The sequence below is a fragment of the Oryctolagus cuniculus genome, chromosome 6 (genome assembly GCF_051225735.1).
Source record: "Oryctolagus cuniculus isolate XC-2025 breed Fujian yellow rabbit chromosome 6, ASM5122573v1, whole genome shotgun sequence".
Lineage (NCBI taxonomy): Eukaryota > Metazoa > Chordata > Mammalia > Lagomorpha > Leporidae > Oryctolagus > Oryctolagus cuniculus.
In genome coordinates, this window is record NC_142872.1 from 93,929,555 (window position 1) to 93,945,694 (window position 16,140).

At 41.8% G+C, this 16,140-nt stretch overlaps 1 protein-coding gene across 3 annotated transcripts in view; it reads right to left on the reverse strand.

Annotated features, from left to right (window-relative positions):
* CPA6 (carboxypeptidase A6) overlaps nucleotides 1–8,360 on the reverse strand; it is a 351,124-nt gene extending 342,764 nt beyond the window's left edge. Inside the window, exon 1 of one of the 3 annotated variants that reach the window (XM_002710456.6) lies at nucleotides 7,875–8,360. In XM_002710456.6, coding sequence (XP_002710502.1) covers nucleotides 7,875–7,990 — 116 coding nt within the window. In that variant the 5' untranslated portion in view covers nucleotides 7,991–8,360. The remainder of the gene's footprint in view (nucleotides 1–7,874) is intronic. The other 2 variants (XM_089336346.1, XM_089336347.1) reach the window with 2 other exon arrangements.
* Nucleotides 8,361–16,140: the final 7,780 nt, after the last annotated feature.

Here is a 16,140-nt window from a genome sequence, read left to right on the forward strand (position 1 = left end):
AAATAAACTTGTATATCTTAAATAAAAATTTAAAAAATAAATCATTGTCTGCATTCACTGCTGTTTTCCTCACATCCCACTCAATCCCCAGTGAACCATGTTCTGGTTTTCACTCACTGTTCCAAAGGCACTATTGGTTGTATCCCAATTGACTTCTGTAAGGCCCAAGTCAGCAGGTGCTACTTTGCCAAACTTCCTGCAACTGACCTCTCCATTCCTGGACTTCTTATTTTCATTTCATCCACTGGATTTCCTGGATTTCCTATTGTCCTCCTAGGACTTTCTGCTAGCTTCTTCTCTGGCTTTTCCCCTCCAGTCCATTCAGTTTAACAGCATGGCAATCTATTTCACACTGGAGATCTCTCTCTTGAGCTTCAAACCTATCTATCCAATTGGGTACTTCATAGCCACCTCACACTATATGTATTGAATAGAGTGCTTACTTCTCTGCCAAGAGCCCAGTCCAGTTACCCAGTTCTGAAATTCACTTTACACTATTTCTTCTTTCTTCTTCTCATTTGGTTACTTAATTGTGAAAATTCTGCCTCCTGAATGATTCTTTAATTGATTTAAAGAGTTAATTTCAGCTCTTTTCCTTTCCAGTGTCATGGTCCTCTTCACGTTACTGTTGTCACCATAAATCCCAGTCTACTTGCTGTCCATCTTCAGCTCTCAGTTCTTCCCTTCTTATTGACGGCAAAGAGAATTTTTTTGTGAATTTAATCACCAAAACACCCTGCTTACGATTCTTCATTAGCACCCTGTCACCTTTGTGGGAAATCAGAACTATATATGTGGGAACACAGGTACATCATTCCCTCGCCTACCTCTGCAGCCTTTCCTTACCTCTTCTTAGCCCCACCAAGAGAAATTCCTTTTATTTTAGTCATAGTTCATTGCTCTCTGATTTTCAGGATTTGATCAAATGCTCTCACTTGTAATTCTTTGCAATGACACATGTTCTGCATCTGGAAAACCTTAACCAAATTTCTACTTGTTTTTATGACTGAGATCACGGGCATGTACTTTAATGCCAGTCATTTAAAAGGAAAATGCAAAAGACATTGCATATTTAACAATCTGCTCACATTTCTGTTTGTCCCTTAAGACTCATCGCACAATCAAGAGGCCTTCTTTGACCTTCTCCACATCTTTCAGTCTAGACTAGGTGACCCTCTTCTGCACTCACCTGGCACCAAGATTTTTCTCCACAGGCACAGGGATCCTAGAGTTTCAATTGTTTGTTTATTGGCCTGAGTTATTCATTATGCTGTGCACATGGACTGCTCTTTCATCTCCATAGTCCCAGTCTAGCAGCAATCCAGACACCCTACAAATATTTATAGAAATGAAATTAAATCCTCCTTCATTAAACACTTCCAAGATTTGCCAAGTTGCTTTACTTCATGCCCAATAACTCTAGGGAATAAGAAAGGGTAAGATTTCTGGAATGACCAAAGGCAGTCCTGTCATCTGTCAAGAATGCTATGAACTCTGTTGACCTGGGTCTTAGTCCTAACTTCACCACCAGTTCTGCAAATTTATAACTTTTACCTTTATGGAGTTCTGGGCTATGATTTTTCTTGTCTCTTCTATTTTGGACATTCTGTGACTTAACATATAAAGAATAAAATATACACTTTTAATGAGCTTGAAGTGCAAAATTCCAAAAGAGCATTTGGAAGGATTGTTCTTTAAGGAGAACCAAGTATAAAAAATGGAAGGGCAAATGGACTGGTAGTCCTAGAATAATCAGCGTGACCACTGAGAGATGGCTAACTAGCTCTTAGCACATTCTTTCAGAGCTGGCCTCTGGCTAAAACCATTTTTACAGCTTCCCTTGCAGCTAAGGGTGTCTATGTAATTCTGACCAATAGGAAGAGTGACTTCCTTTTCCCTGTTCTGCTGGCTGAACTTGAGAGACAGATTTGGAAGTTAAGTGTTGAACACAGCAGAGCTTAAGACAAAAAGAGCCTGTTTTTTTGTCACTACCAACCTGCCATAGATGTCTTGAACTTTTACATGAGAGAGAAATTTCCTCTTTAAGTCATTGAGGTTTGAGGTGATTTGCCACAGAAAAAGCAAACAAACAGAAAAATAAACAAGGAAGGAAAAAAAAAACCAACGACATCCCTACTAAAATAGTAACTAGGATATAAAGATATTTTACTATATTCAAAGTACACTGAAAAGAAGGGACAAAGATAATTTTGTTGAAAGAAAAGTTTGCATTACCATTTAATCCAATAATTTGTTAGGGAATTTGCAACACTAGAAAAATACTAAAGCATATTTCACATTCTATTTTATCATAAATATGCCAATGCCTAGAGACAGATTGAGAAAGCATTTATTTAGCAAGGCAAATTGTAATCCAATAAACTGGTTATCTACTGATTGATCATAATGAAGATTCTAAAACATGTTACCAAAAGAATTTCTATTTTCTATTCAGTAATTTCATTTGCAAAGAAAAACACCGTGCTTCTGGAGCTCACACAATACAGACTGTGAAGTTATGAAACATTAACATCTTTTGCTGTTTTTGGGGGGATGGAAGTGATTATGCTTAATAGTATTATCCAGAAAGTACCCTTGTGCCAAAAAACAAATGAGCCATTATCAGATTGGCTCCAAAGAGAAAGCAGCTCAGAAGCATCCAAAGCACCCATCTTTCCACCAGTTCATGGACAGCAGGAGTTTTGGTCTCCATGGAGTACTGTCCTCTACTGAGTTGGAGTCAGAGGAAGAGAGAGCTGCAACACTGAATGTCCTTAACAAGCAAAACATGAGGACCTAACACAGGGAACATATCACAGGGAAGAAAACTTTGTTATAATGAGTTGATAAATAACCAGCACCTAGAGGCTGCACTTTGAGCTAGTGCATAAGGAAAACTAAAAATATTCTATTAGTAAGGGTCAAGAGCTTAAAGGAACTTCTAGCAGGTATTTGAACTTCTAGCAGGAGAACTATTTCATTAACTACACACTGACTTGTGATGGAAAGATTCCAAACCAACCTTGGAACCTATGGCACATCCTTTAAGTTCCCAAGCTTCCCAAATATAGACAGCATCCACATCAACCTAAAATTCATGAGTTGAGATGGCTCCTTCTTATCTTTGGGCCTTCTTGTGAATGGGGCCTGCCTGGACTGTTTGGTCAAGGAGTGTGGTGCTGAAGCTATAATTCTCTGAACTTGACTTTTGATGGGGCCTGGGGATGAGGAAGTGTGAAATAGAGGCAGGAATACCAAAGAGTCTGATTAGAGAGACTTTGAAAACCAAATAGGGACTCTGGGATTCCTCTAAGTGGCAGAAAGAAAGCCAAAACAGGTTTTTGAGTAAGGGAATAACATAAACCTTATTTTCAAACATCATTAGAATGAGGAAGGGCTAGAGAAAGGCAGATAGAATGGAGAAAACTATGTTAACTTGGACTGAGAGGAAGAAGTTCTGGGGACAAATGTTTGTTGCAATGGTTAAGATCCCACTTTGAACACCTGCCTGCCATAGCAGAATGCTTGCCAAGGACTGATTCCCAACTCCTCTTCTGATTCAGCTTCCTGCTAATGTGGCTGTACGGGAGCAGATGATGATTAAGTGATCATCTTAGGTGATCAGAGTTGGCCAGCCCCTAGGGGGGATTTCTACCCCTCCTTTTATATTTGGTTAGCTCTGCTATTTGCTTACCCCTTATGGTGCTTATTCATTGTATGCAGGTTGAGTTTCTCTAATTAAAAAACATGGACCCTGAATTGTGAAATTTTGTGAGCACTAATTTGACACTCAAAAAGTGGATTTTGAAGCATTTTGAATTTTGAGATTAGGAGTGCTCAACTGAACGCTGCGAAACTCTGAAATTTGAAACAGATCTGGTCACAAGCATTTTTGACAGGAATACTCAGCTGTTGTAATTTTTTATGGATAAGCTCCTCTCCCTTCGAAATTGCAAGCTATCCTAGACAGTTTCTGTTGGCCAATGCTCAGGCACATGCTGGTCATTCAAGCAATGCTTGGTGAATGAATGAAGGCACACATCCTTGACCATTTTCTGTGCAACCTTGTGTGTGTGTGTGACAATTAAAAGTTCCCTTACCTTTTGTTTTCTGTTCTTTATTGGCTCTATCAGCTTCTCTAATAATGACTCACCATTGTGACTCATTATCACCCTGGAGAAGGGGACCAAATTAAGTTTCCAGTTGTACCTGTATAAACTGCTCCTTCCTTTTGTTATCCTGATATTATCAGTTCCCAAAACAAGATTAAATCTTCAGTTTTTCTTAAAAGCAATTCTTGTCTATGCCTAAATTAGTGGTAGATTGGGAAGTACAGTTTATGGAGACAGGCAGAGTACATGAGAATTCCCATTGTGTTGTAGTCATGACTTTGTGTTGGTGAGCTCTGAACTCAGGCTGCCCAATCTGGACCTCATTTAGCATATCTGAAACATGGGCGCACCAACTGCATAATGTTATTGAGAGAATTATTAATATCTCTATAAATATTTACATTAAGCATTGATACATACTAGCTATTTTATTCCCCTTCTAGGTACTTACTTACTAAGTGCAAAGAGCCATGCAGTCTCTATCCTGCTGCTTTATTCCTCACAACAAACTTAGTGAGAATGGTTCTAATATTACCTCCATTGTCCCAGATAAGGAAACTGGGGGTCTGAGAGGTTAAGGAACTTGCTCAAGGTAACACAGATACTAAGTGCGGGAGAACAGAAATTAAAACCCAAGCAGTTAAACCTCGGGGTTTCTGCTATATTGACCAGCACAATGAAGCTAATGAAAAAGCAGTTCTCAAAAATCATAGCCATGTAATAATTCCGCAACATTCCTGGATTTTATTGTTTTACTAATTTAAATCTCTTACTTTCACCAAAAAAGAATCTTCCCCAATTTCCTGTGATGTAGAAGATCTTTATTTTTTTTTGCCCTCTGTATCACAGTATAATAAAAGAGGAGGTCTCCTCCCAGGGAGATGAGGGAGAAGAAGAGTACAGGGTGATGTTTGCTTGCACAGTCGTCTCACTCCCCGCCTGCCATTGTTTATCATGGCTGTGTTTGACTTGGCATTTGTAGTTCCTGAGGTCCTCCAAAAGTAGACTATCAGTAAATATCATTTAAAGTCAAGTGCTTCCCTCATTTTCTCTATTTGTCTTGTGCATTTTAAGTCTCCCTTATAAATGTGTAATTTAATATACTGGACTGCAAAGGTATCAGTTTTTATCATCGGATCTTTTTCTGAGAGACTTAAATTTCCCATGTACTAAGCAGCTATTACACAACTATCAGTAGTTTATATGTAAAGAGGACCAAGTTTATTAGCTGCTCACAGAGAAGTGTGCTGTTTCTGGTGCGTGTTCTGCTTTTTTATTCATGTTGAGGGTCCTACAAGTGATTATCATATATTATTAGATTCAACCAAGACCTGCAGAAATATGTGGGTATTTCAGACTTTATGGAGAACATGGAACTAAAGGATAAATTAATTTTGGTGCACAATTATTTGAAATCCACACAAAGATTTTTTTTCCAAACATGCATTTACCATGAACTTTGAAAAACCACTGATTTCTACATGAAAGCAAGAACCAGGGCTGGTCTATAAGTAAATAAGAAAATTTTTTTTAACTTTTATTTAATGAATATAAATTTCCAAAGTACAGCTTATGGATTACAACGGCTTCCCCCCCATAACGTCCGTCCCACCCGCAACCGTCCCCTCTCCCACTCCCTCTCCCCTTCCAGTAAATAAGAAAATTTTAAAAAATGCATTAAGGGACAATAGTGAAGTGGCTTAGAGTGGTAACTCTGAATGAGCAAAGGCAGTCAAAAATAGTATGAAACACTGTTCTCTTATGCATTCCCATCAGAATCTTGTCTGCGGAAAATCTAAACTTGCAGAAAGTAGTTCCTGAATAAACAAAGCAAAACACTCTCAACCCTGAGTAGCATTTGTCTTTGGTGACAAGAGAATGATATATAGTTCATGAAGCAAAGTTCAAATTCCTCATTTTTGATGACAAGTGTACTCAAAGATTTTTTGGTTTGAAAGCGGCCCTCGACTTCAGCTGTGAGGCTCACTTCTTCAGCTTCCCAGTGTTTCATCTTTCCTTCCACCTTTCAGACATGTGGTAATTTATACTTTAGGGACCAACTATGTGGCAGCTGAGTAGAAAATGGCAATTACTACTTTTATTTCAGAACACAGAGAGGGCAGGACGACTTCCTCCAGAGGGGTTCCCGTTGCTGAAAATCCTGTATGAAAAAGGTGCCAGCTCTGGCCTCATTTACACTACCAAGTGGTGCTTAGGGATGGACGCATACCTGCTCCGCTGAGGTAGGCCTGGCAAATTATCATCAAGGAGTGCCATGCACTGCAGTCATTACGGCAGAGCCACAACTGTGTGGAGGAGTGAATGCCTAACTCCCACAGGCATGTTTAAATTCGTGCTAAGTGTTTATCACATGACCTGACATGAGCCAGGAGAGTCCGCAGTAACCATTAGCTTGCACTGCCAGTCATGACACATCGGCTTCCTCACCAGATCCCCAACACAGGTGACAAATTACAGGATGTAAAGCCCAGACCTTGTATGCCCAGGAAACCAAAAAGGAGACCTTCAGCTGTTAATTCCTTTCCATCCCTCCTGGGAACTCAAGGGTAGAAAAACTGGAATCCTATTCCTATCTACAGCCCCTACCTCCACCAATGCCTCCATGCCCATCCCACGATCCTTACAATGTAGGACGTCTTTTAAAAATTTCCTTTGCAATCACTGTATCCAGGGGAACCCTAAAGGCAAGTGCCCAGCTTGTTTGGGAGAGAAAGGGAAATGTGATTCTCTTTTCCAGGGTCACAATTAAAAATTCTTAACAGTATTTCTAAAACAACTTTTTTTTGTTAAGACACCGTGTACCTCCTAGTCATAATCCAGGTCTAGGTGAAAACTTTTCTCAAATGGTGATTCTGGGGCTCTAGCGGAGTATTTAAAAAGATTTAAGACACTGTTTTTCCTCCTCAGTAAAAAGGGACTGAACTGGAGGAATTATTTAAGATTCTTCCAGCTTTAAGATGCAGGCGTGCTGTAATTTCCAGATTCAAAGAACTACCCCCTGCAAATCTGAGCCAAGCACATGCTGCCTATACCACAGCAAGCCCTCAGGATAATAAGAACATGCATAGCAACACACTGCTTTCTACCCAGGCCTGTGCCTCCTTTACAAAGCCATACACAAAGTAGTCTAACCTACAGAGAGAGAAAAAAAATGATTGTTTTTCTCCTGTGTTTCTCCTTCAGAAAAAATACCCATCACTTTACAGTTGGCTACTTTTATTCTGCTTATTTTAAGTTGAATCATTTGCATTGCTGAGATTTGAAAGTGTTTCTGATAATCATCACTCTGCAGATTAACAAGCACCAAACTACCCCCCCACCCACACACTCAGCTCTTAAATTAATCATCGAAGAATTTCAACCCACTGCTCCTGCAGACAATTCTAAAGGCGAGGCTTTAATTTTCAGGTCGTAATTCACGTGGTACAACAGCATCTTTCACACTGAGCATCCACCAAGGCAAATACTGCACACACTACCCCAGAGACAGAATCCCATTCAACACCGGCTCCACTGCTGAGGTTGGCACTCTATAAAATTAGTATGAAAACCCAGACCTGTGCCCGCAGCCTTCACTCAACCAAAGAGCTGTGAGCTGCCTACATTTCACTCGGGGGACCAGGAAAGGGTGCAGATTCACGCAGAGATCACAAGTCAGACAAAGAGGGGCACCCTCAAGGGCACCCCCAGCCACTTCACCCCAAGAAGAGCCGCGCAGAGTATAAAAGTCGCTCCACTTACCCAGCATAGCGGTTGTTATAAAGGTGGCTGTGCCCTGGTCGCAGAATCTTCAAAAAGAGCCAGCAAAGGGGCAGAAGAGCTGCTGTCCGGCTCCTGGACTTCCCAAGAAAGTTCATAGTGGCTCAGAGAGAGGACTTGCAAGTCGTGAAAGCACTCGCCCCACCCGAGGAGGCTGGAGGTGGCTAGCAGCACCCCCTGCACACCACACACGTTCTCTGGGAGGTGGGTGGAGGGAAGGCTCAGGAGGGAGCAAAATGTGACACTTCTTTCCAGCCACAAGAAAGAAAATAAAAGTTTAGGCAGCCGAGGAAGGGAAGTTGCTCTTAAGACTTGGTCTTGGGACAAGAAGCAGCAGCAGCGCAGCGCAGCCCAGCCCAGCCCAGCCCAGCCCAGCCTAGCTCAGCAGCTGAGCCTGATTCTTAATCAGACTCCCCTGCAGGGGCCGGGCCTCCCTGGTGCTGACTCATGGCAGGGGTGCGCTGGGTGCCGCTGGCTTTGGGTAACTTCTCTCCGGTTTTGCTTTCTTTGTTTTCCCAATTTGAGGCCCCTAACTATTTTTTTTTTTTTTTTTTTTTTTTTTGCTAATCTTTCTCCCCCTAGTAACTTCTCCAGCAGGAAGACCCTATCCTAATGCAAACGATTTGTCTGAGGACAGGCTAAGCAAACAGGCACAGCATATTTCAGGCTTATGTTTTTGTTTTTGAAGATTTATTTGTAAGGCAAAGCAATAGAGACTGGGAAAGACAGAGATCCTCCATCTGCTGGTTCACTTCTCAAATAGCCCCAATAGCTGGGCCAGGCTGAAGCCAGGGATCAGGAACTCCATCCTGGTCTCCCACATGGATAGCAGGGACCCAAGCACTGGAGGCATCCTCTACTGCCTTCCCAGTCACATTGGTAGGAAACTGGGTTGAAAGTGGAGCAGCCAGGACTCAAACCAGTGCTCCAATATGGGATGCTGGCATCACAAGCAACAGCTAAACCCATGGTACCACATCACTGGCTCCAGGCCTATGTCTTGATCTTCCACGACAGATTTCTATATGGGTATTTCCAAAGTTGTTACTGAAAGTCTGGTCCTTGCCAATGACGCTAACTCAGAATAATAAGGATGAGGTTTGGAGATAAAGGAAAGAGAGAGTTTAATCACCTTCCTATAGACCAGGAGGGTCACAGAATGACATCTCAAGAGCCACTGTTCTTGGGTGAGGTTGGTTCCGGGTTTTTTAAGGGGTTGAGAAGGGAAGGCTGGGTTTGGGAAAAGAGAACACAGCAGCACTCAGAGGTAGAAGGCAAAATAATTGGTCAAATTCTGAAACTAGTTACAGGGTTGGATAATGGGATGTGTTTTATTCACCTCCAATATCAGGCAGGGCTGGTGTTGTGGCATAGACGGTTAAGCCACTGCTTTGGACACCCACATCCCCTAGGAAAGTGCCAGTTGTAGTCCTGACTGTTCTGTATCCCATCCAGCTCCCTGCTAATGTGTCTGAGAGAGCAGCAGAGGATCCCTAAGTACTTCGATCCCTGTACCCCATGAGAGACTGGGATGGAGTTCTGGATTCCTGGCTTTGGCATGACCCAGGCCTGGCTGTTCTGGCCATTTGGAGAGAGAACTATCAGATGGAAGATATCTTTGTGTGTATTTCCTTGCTTTGTGTGTGTGTTTCTATGTGTGTATGGGGGGGTGGCTATGCCTTTCAAATCAATAAACCTTATTTCTAAAAGAAAACCAAACATCCCAAAACCAAAACAAGAAAGTCAGGGTAGTTCCTTGAGAAACATGCTTGATCTTAGCATAGTTGGCATTTACCAGCACACTCTGCATGGGGGAGTAGTTGGAAAGCATTATTTGGCTGGAATCTGAAAGAGACACAGCGTGTGTAAGAGATTCAGGTGCTCCTTAACCATGATGAGGTTCACTTGCCTTAAAATCTCTAGCGAGCAAGGCTTATTGTTCCCTTAGTCTCCCACACCCATTACACCCTGTAATAGGATGCGTGAAGTACAGGGGAAGCTGCGGCTCCTGGGTGGGCACAGTCTACCATGGTTCCCCGCTCCTGACTGTGAGGGAGGAGGCAGCAGATTTATTAGACTGCACGGGGCTCTGGGTATGCAATTCCCCTTTAGCAGCTCGCAGACATGTGGCTATTTCAGAGTTTCTTTTTTTAATACTTATTTATAAGTCAGAGTTACACAGAGAGAGGAGAAGCAGAGAGAGATCTTCCATCTGATGGTTCACTCCCCAATTGGCCACAACGGCAGGAGCTGTGCCAATCTGAAGCCAGGAGCTTCTTCCGGATCTCCTAGACAGGGGTCCAAGCCAAGAGCCATCTTCTACTGCTTTCCCAGGCCGTGGCAGAGAGTTGGATCGGAAGTGGAGCAGCCAGGTCTCGAACCCGCACCCATATGGGATGCCGGTGCTTCAGGCCACTGCACCACAGCACTAGCCCCAATTTTCAGTTTCTTTAGGGACTAGAGGACCTTCAAGTGCTTTACCACCGTGGCTTTGCATCTGGACCATTTAGTAGTGCAGTCCTTCACATCGGAATCCCTGGGGTAGGCTCAGCGGTTGTGAAAGCTCTTCTGATCCCAGTGTCCATGCTGGTCTGGAGCAGGGCTTCTCAAACTTAAGCTGCATCTGAAGCACCTGGGGATCTTGAGACTCAATGCAGCTGGGGCCCGAGATTCTGCCTTAAATACAAGCTTCCAGGTGATGTTGGTACAACTGGTCCTTCAGCCACACTTTGATTAGCAAGATTTAAAGATCTCTTTATTTATTTGAAAGTCAGTTACAGAGAGAGATGGAAAGACAGAGAGATCTTCCCTCTGCCTGTTTATTCCCCCATATAGCCTCAACGGCAAGGTTGGACCAAGCCAAAGCCAGGAGTCAGGAACTCCATCCAGGTCTCCCATGTGAGTAGTAGTGTTACCAAGGAAGCTAGGGTTCTTGTCTTCATGCAAGAAAGAATTCAGGCATGAGACAGAGAGCAGGGGAAAGCAACATAGCAAGGTTTATTAGGGTAGGGACATTCGTAAGAATGGATGGGCACCTCTCCAGACAGAACCTAAGAGAGAGTGCCCAGTTGCTCAGACTGGGGGAGAGCGAGGTTACATGGTTGAATGGAGAGATTACACCTGGGCAGGCCAGGCGGGCAGCTCAGCAGAGAGGCAGAGGGCTAAGCACACAGTCCAGTTGAGGCCGGGGTTTTTAAGGAGATGGGTCTTGCCTTCCACCTCTTCTCCTCCTGGAACAAAGGACTTTTTGGATGTAAACATGAAAAATTTCTTTCTTTCTTTTCCCCCTGAAGTTATCAGACAGGGGGAAGCCTGGCTGGCATCACCCGGCCTTAGAGGAGCCTTAGAGGAAGATGGTAGGGGCAGGGCGCTTGAAGTGCAGATACTGGGCTGCACCTGGAAGGTTATCAGGGTGACTTTGAGATGCGGATGCTGGACCTAGATGTCAACTCCTTAGGCCTTTGTCACACTCACATAAGCTCATTTCTGACTTCCTACCTAACAGAAGGGGCCCAAACCTTTGGTCCATCCTCCGCTGTTCTTCCCAGGCCATTAGTGGGGAGCTGGATCAGAAGTAGAGCAGCTGAGACACAACCAGCACCCACATGCAATGGTGGCAACACAGGTGGAGGCTTTAACTGGTACACTACAACATGGACCCATAAGATCTGTTCACTCTTCTCTCTAAAGACCAGGGGAAACAAACAAATAAACATTGGAGTAGTGCATTCCTTCTCAAATTAATGAGCTGTGGGAGATGAAGAAGGATTTTAAAAATTTTATTTAATTTTGGCAGCCATTTGCTCCTACCCTACCATACCAGAAAACCCATTTTGCAGAGTGAGCATGCTCTGTTAAAGAACAGCATTATCTAGGGTACCTCCTGTCATCCCTGGACCAAGTCTGGCAGAAGGAGTGAGCCAAAGTTTCTCTATCATGCTAACTCATTTGCTTTTCACATTTCCTGAAGAGTCATGGCCAAGAATTCCTATATTTGCCAATATTATAATAAGAGTACTTATTAGGAGAGAGAGCACCACATCTTTCCCATTTTCTCTACCTGGGCAGTTGAATCCTTTGATGGCTTCAATTTCAGGTTCATGATGGAGCAGAAGTGATTTTTATTTGAAACAGTCCTCCGAGATTGTCTTCAGTTCCTCCAGCATTGGTTTGGTTATCCTCTTCTCTGTGTCTCTCTCCCTGATACCTGGCACATCATCTGCTAAAGAGCTTTTTTCACTGAAGTCAGTTTTGCTTGTTTTCCTCACAAGGCTGCCTCCTATTGAACTCAGAATGCATTCCTTTTGTCTTTGTACACAAACAGCTCCTTCTGCCTCCTGGAGAGAACACTTCCGTTACTGAAGGAATGAATTGTCTACACAGTCTGTTGAGTGAATGATGAAACGAGCAAGAGAGTCACTCAACAAACACTTGCTCTGTGGCTTCTGTCTCCAGAGAGAGGAAAGAACACCCAAGCAGCAGAGATGTCTTTGGAAAGGGGAGGTTCTCTGGGTCTCCTGGTCTTGTTTCCTTGTTCATTTATGTTGTTGTTTTCTTCCGGAGTTCATGGCCTAGTGCCTTGGTCTTTCTAAACTGGTGAGGCTGCTCTGCAAGCTTCCCACTGATTTTTGAAGCCTTTTTGACCAGGTCAGGAAAGCCTTTACCACAGCCAGTCAACTGTTGAAATGAGAGGTTACTGCGTAAATAAAACACTTCATCTCTTTGCATTTCATTATGTCAGCGCAATGTATAAATCTGTCATATTATATGACAGCATTAAACTAGGAATGTTCATCTCTGACTAGGGATTAAGCTCATCTCCAAATCATCCTGAAGGATCGGACCCAGGAAGCAGGATCAACAGAGGATTCTTTAGGCCTTAAAACCAAGGTCATCAGTTCCTGGACCATCAGAAATGCAAGGGAGCCTGAAGACATCCTCTCACCTTCCTAAAAATTTCAGATCAAAGCAAGGCTCTCAAACAATAGAAGCCTTCCTAGCAATCTTCCTCTGCTTTTTTAAGGACCAGGTTATCTGATCAAACTTCTCTGGGAGGAGATAAGCTCCCATAAAATGGGTGATAAATAGAGTCCATTTAGCAAGAGGGAGGAGAAGAGAATAGCTTTACAGATGGATTCAAAGATAAAAGTTCCAGTTTTAAGGCAATGAGAGAGTGAATTATTAAACCAGTTAGGGATTTAGAACTAGGGAGATGACAAATTCTATTTGTTGGCTATGCCTTTGTCATATTTTAGTGGAAGAATGAACTTTATTAAAAGAAATATTATCATGCAGAGAAAGAAAGGAAAATGCATTTGGAAAAGGAAAATGTCATCCTTGATTGGGGGCCATTGTTGTTCATGATTAGATAATTTTTAATGTGTCTTTCAGAACTGAAATTCTATGGTGCCATGGGGGAAGATTTTGCAAATCCCTTCTTAAGTACAGGAGTGAGAACCCCGGAGATTTATTTGGGTAAAGATGTCTGGGGGAGATAAATGGGTGTGGTTGGGTTTGCAGTACAAGCAACCCTCCCCCTTGCAGTTGGTTTTGTACTCATTCCTCAGTGCCTCACTATCACAGACATTAAAGCCTCTCAGGTCTCTTTTATGGCTTTCTGCCATTGTTCCAACCACTGAGAAAATAGCAAATGTGAAGTTAAATTTACTGCCTTACATGGTCTAGACAATTTTGTGAGGGGTATTCTGATGTGTCCTTTGGCAACACCTTGCTAATGTTTCCCTCCCAGCACCATGAACCACCTCTTCTGATTTTGAACAATCTGTGTATTTAGTCTTCCTCTTGTCAGCTATCCATATCATTCCTTTTCTTAAAAGCAAGGCACCTCTGCTGTTTTTTTTTTTTCAAGGATTCTTAAGATAACACCCTTGAAACATCCCTGCCACCTGCTGAGACTTTCCCTTCTCTAAGTCAAAATGTGCTCTGTTCTTGCCCCACTTCACACTGCATGGCTCTGAGGCTGTGTACCACCTCCTGTTTGAAACTCTTCTCCCTTAGGATCTGGGGCATTGTCCTCTCCTGTTTCTTCTCTTTCCTAATGTTCCTTCTCTAGTTTTTCCTGCTTAAAAAGTTGAAGTTTTAATGAAACTAGACCCACATCTCTCACCATATATAAAAATCCAATTCTAAATGGACCAAGATGAATGTAAGAATTGAAACTATGAAATTATTAGAAGAAAAGTTAGGGAAAACATGTAAGGACATTGGTATGGGCAATGTTTTTTTTATATATATATAAGAGTCCAAAAGCACAGGCAACAAATGGGACTACATCAAATTATAAAACTTCTGCACATGGAGCAAACAACAGAGTGAAAGGACAGTCTGAAGAAATGACGAAAATATTTGCAAACTATTCATCTAATAGAGGATGGATAGGTAGAGAACTTAAGCAATTAAACAACAAACAAATAACAAAACGATTTAAAGAAGGGCAAATGATTTGACTAGATGCATCTCCAAAGAAGATATACAAATGGCCAACAAGAATGTTAAAAGATGCTCAAAACCACTGTTTATCAGGGAAATCAAAACCACATGAGACACTGTCTCATCCTATTTAGAACAGCTATTATCAAAAAGACAAAAAGTAAATACTGGCAAGAATGTAAAGAAAATAGAACTCTTATATACTGTTGGTGAGAAGGTAAGTAGTTCAGCCATTGCAGAAAACAGTGTATATTTTCCTTGAAATACTTGTAATGTAGCTATGAATATGATCAACAACCCCACTACTGGATATATATCCAAAAGAAAGGGACCATATATATGAAAGGGATAACTGCAGTCCCTGTTCACAATAACCAAGATAGATAGGAAATCAACCCAGGCATCTGTCAGCAGATGAATGGATAAGGAAAATGTGGTTTTTATTCATAACGGAATATTATTCTCTCATTAAAATAGAATGAAACCCTGACATTTGCAGCCAAAATCATAGAACTGAAGATCATTATGTTTAAGTGAAATCAGCAACACATAGAAAAACAAATACCATATATTCTCATTTACATGTGGAATCTAAATAAGTTGATCTCAAAGAAGTAGAAAATAGAATAGTGGTTCCCAGAGGCTGGGAGACTAAGGGGAAGGAGAGGAAGGAGAGGGTTGGTTAACAGGTACAAAAATAAAATTAGCTGAGAGTATTAAATTCTGGGGTTCTATTAATATAGCATAATAGGATGACTATAGTTAACAATATGGTATTATATTTTTAAAATTGTTAGTGGCAGGGAGAGAGATGTTTTATGGGGACCTATGTTTGGCTTCATCCTCTTGTTGATATTTTTCACTGTAAATGTCTCAGACCTTGTTTGACATTTTAGTGCTGGTGGTGGGGCTGAGCAGAGAAATTAAGACACCACTAATCTTGATGGTTCAATTAACTCTATAGAAACAAATCATAGGTGCTAAGTTGGGGGGGTTCAGATCAGATGCATAGGGTGTTCTGAGGAAGTAGACGTTTAAACCCAAGGATGAGGAGGAGCCCATCCTACAAGAGGAGGGTGGTATGGAGAGATTGAGGGTTGGGGACAAGACCATTGCAGGCAAAGCATGTGCAAAGAAGTCTTTTTTCAGAATTCATGATACTTCATTAAGTCTTTTTGTGTATGTGAAACTGTACTTATACCCCATCTAATCAAAGTGGAAAAAATATTAAAGACAAATGCACAAAGTTACCAGTTTAATAAAAAAAAAAAACCTCTAGACCTTTTAGAGAGATATAAATGTCTCAGTTTTTTCTAAGCAAAGATATTAATAAAGGCAACATGAATCACTAGAATTATTTAAAAAAGAAAGACCATAATCCAGCAGGGAAATAGTCAAGGGCTATAAACAATAATCAAATGAAAAGACATTGACAGGATGAAGAGCCATGCTCTGGCTACTATGTTTGGCATTGAAGGACCTTGGAATACTTTTTCTCAGTATTAACTGGATACTCCATATGTTTCCCTGCCTTTTTTGCTTATGATGCTTCCTTGTTAGTAACAGCCATCTCTAGCCAATAGTCCTGTCTAGGTTCTGTCAAGTTCATCCATCCCTTTGTGACTTAGCTAAGGGCATCCTCTTCCATGAAGCTATTCCAATCCATTCCTTACTGCATATGAACTTGTTGGTAATTAATTTCTATTTATTTGAGAAAGAGAGAGAGAGAGAGACCTCCCATCCACTAGTTCACTCCTCAGATGCCTGGGAGTCAGGAACTCAATCCAGGTCTCCCTTG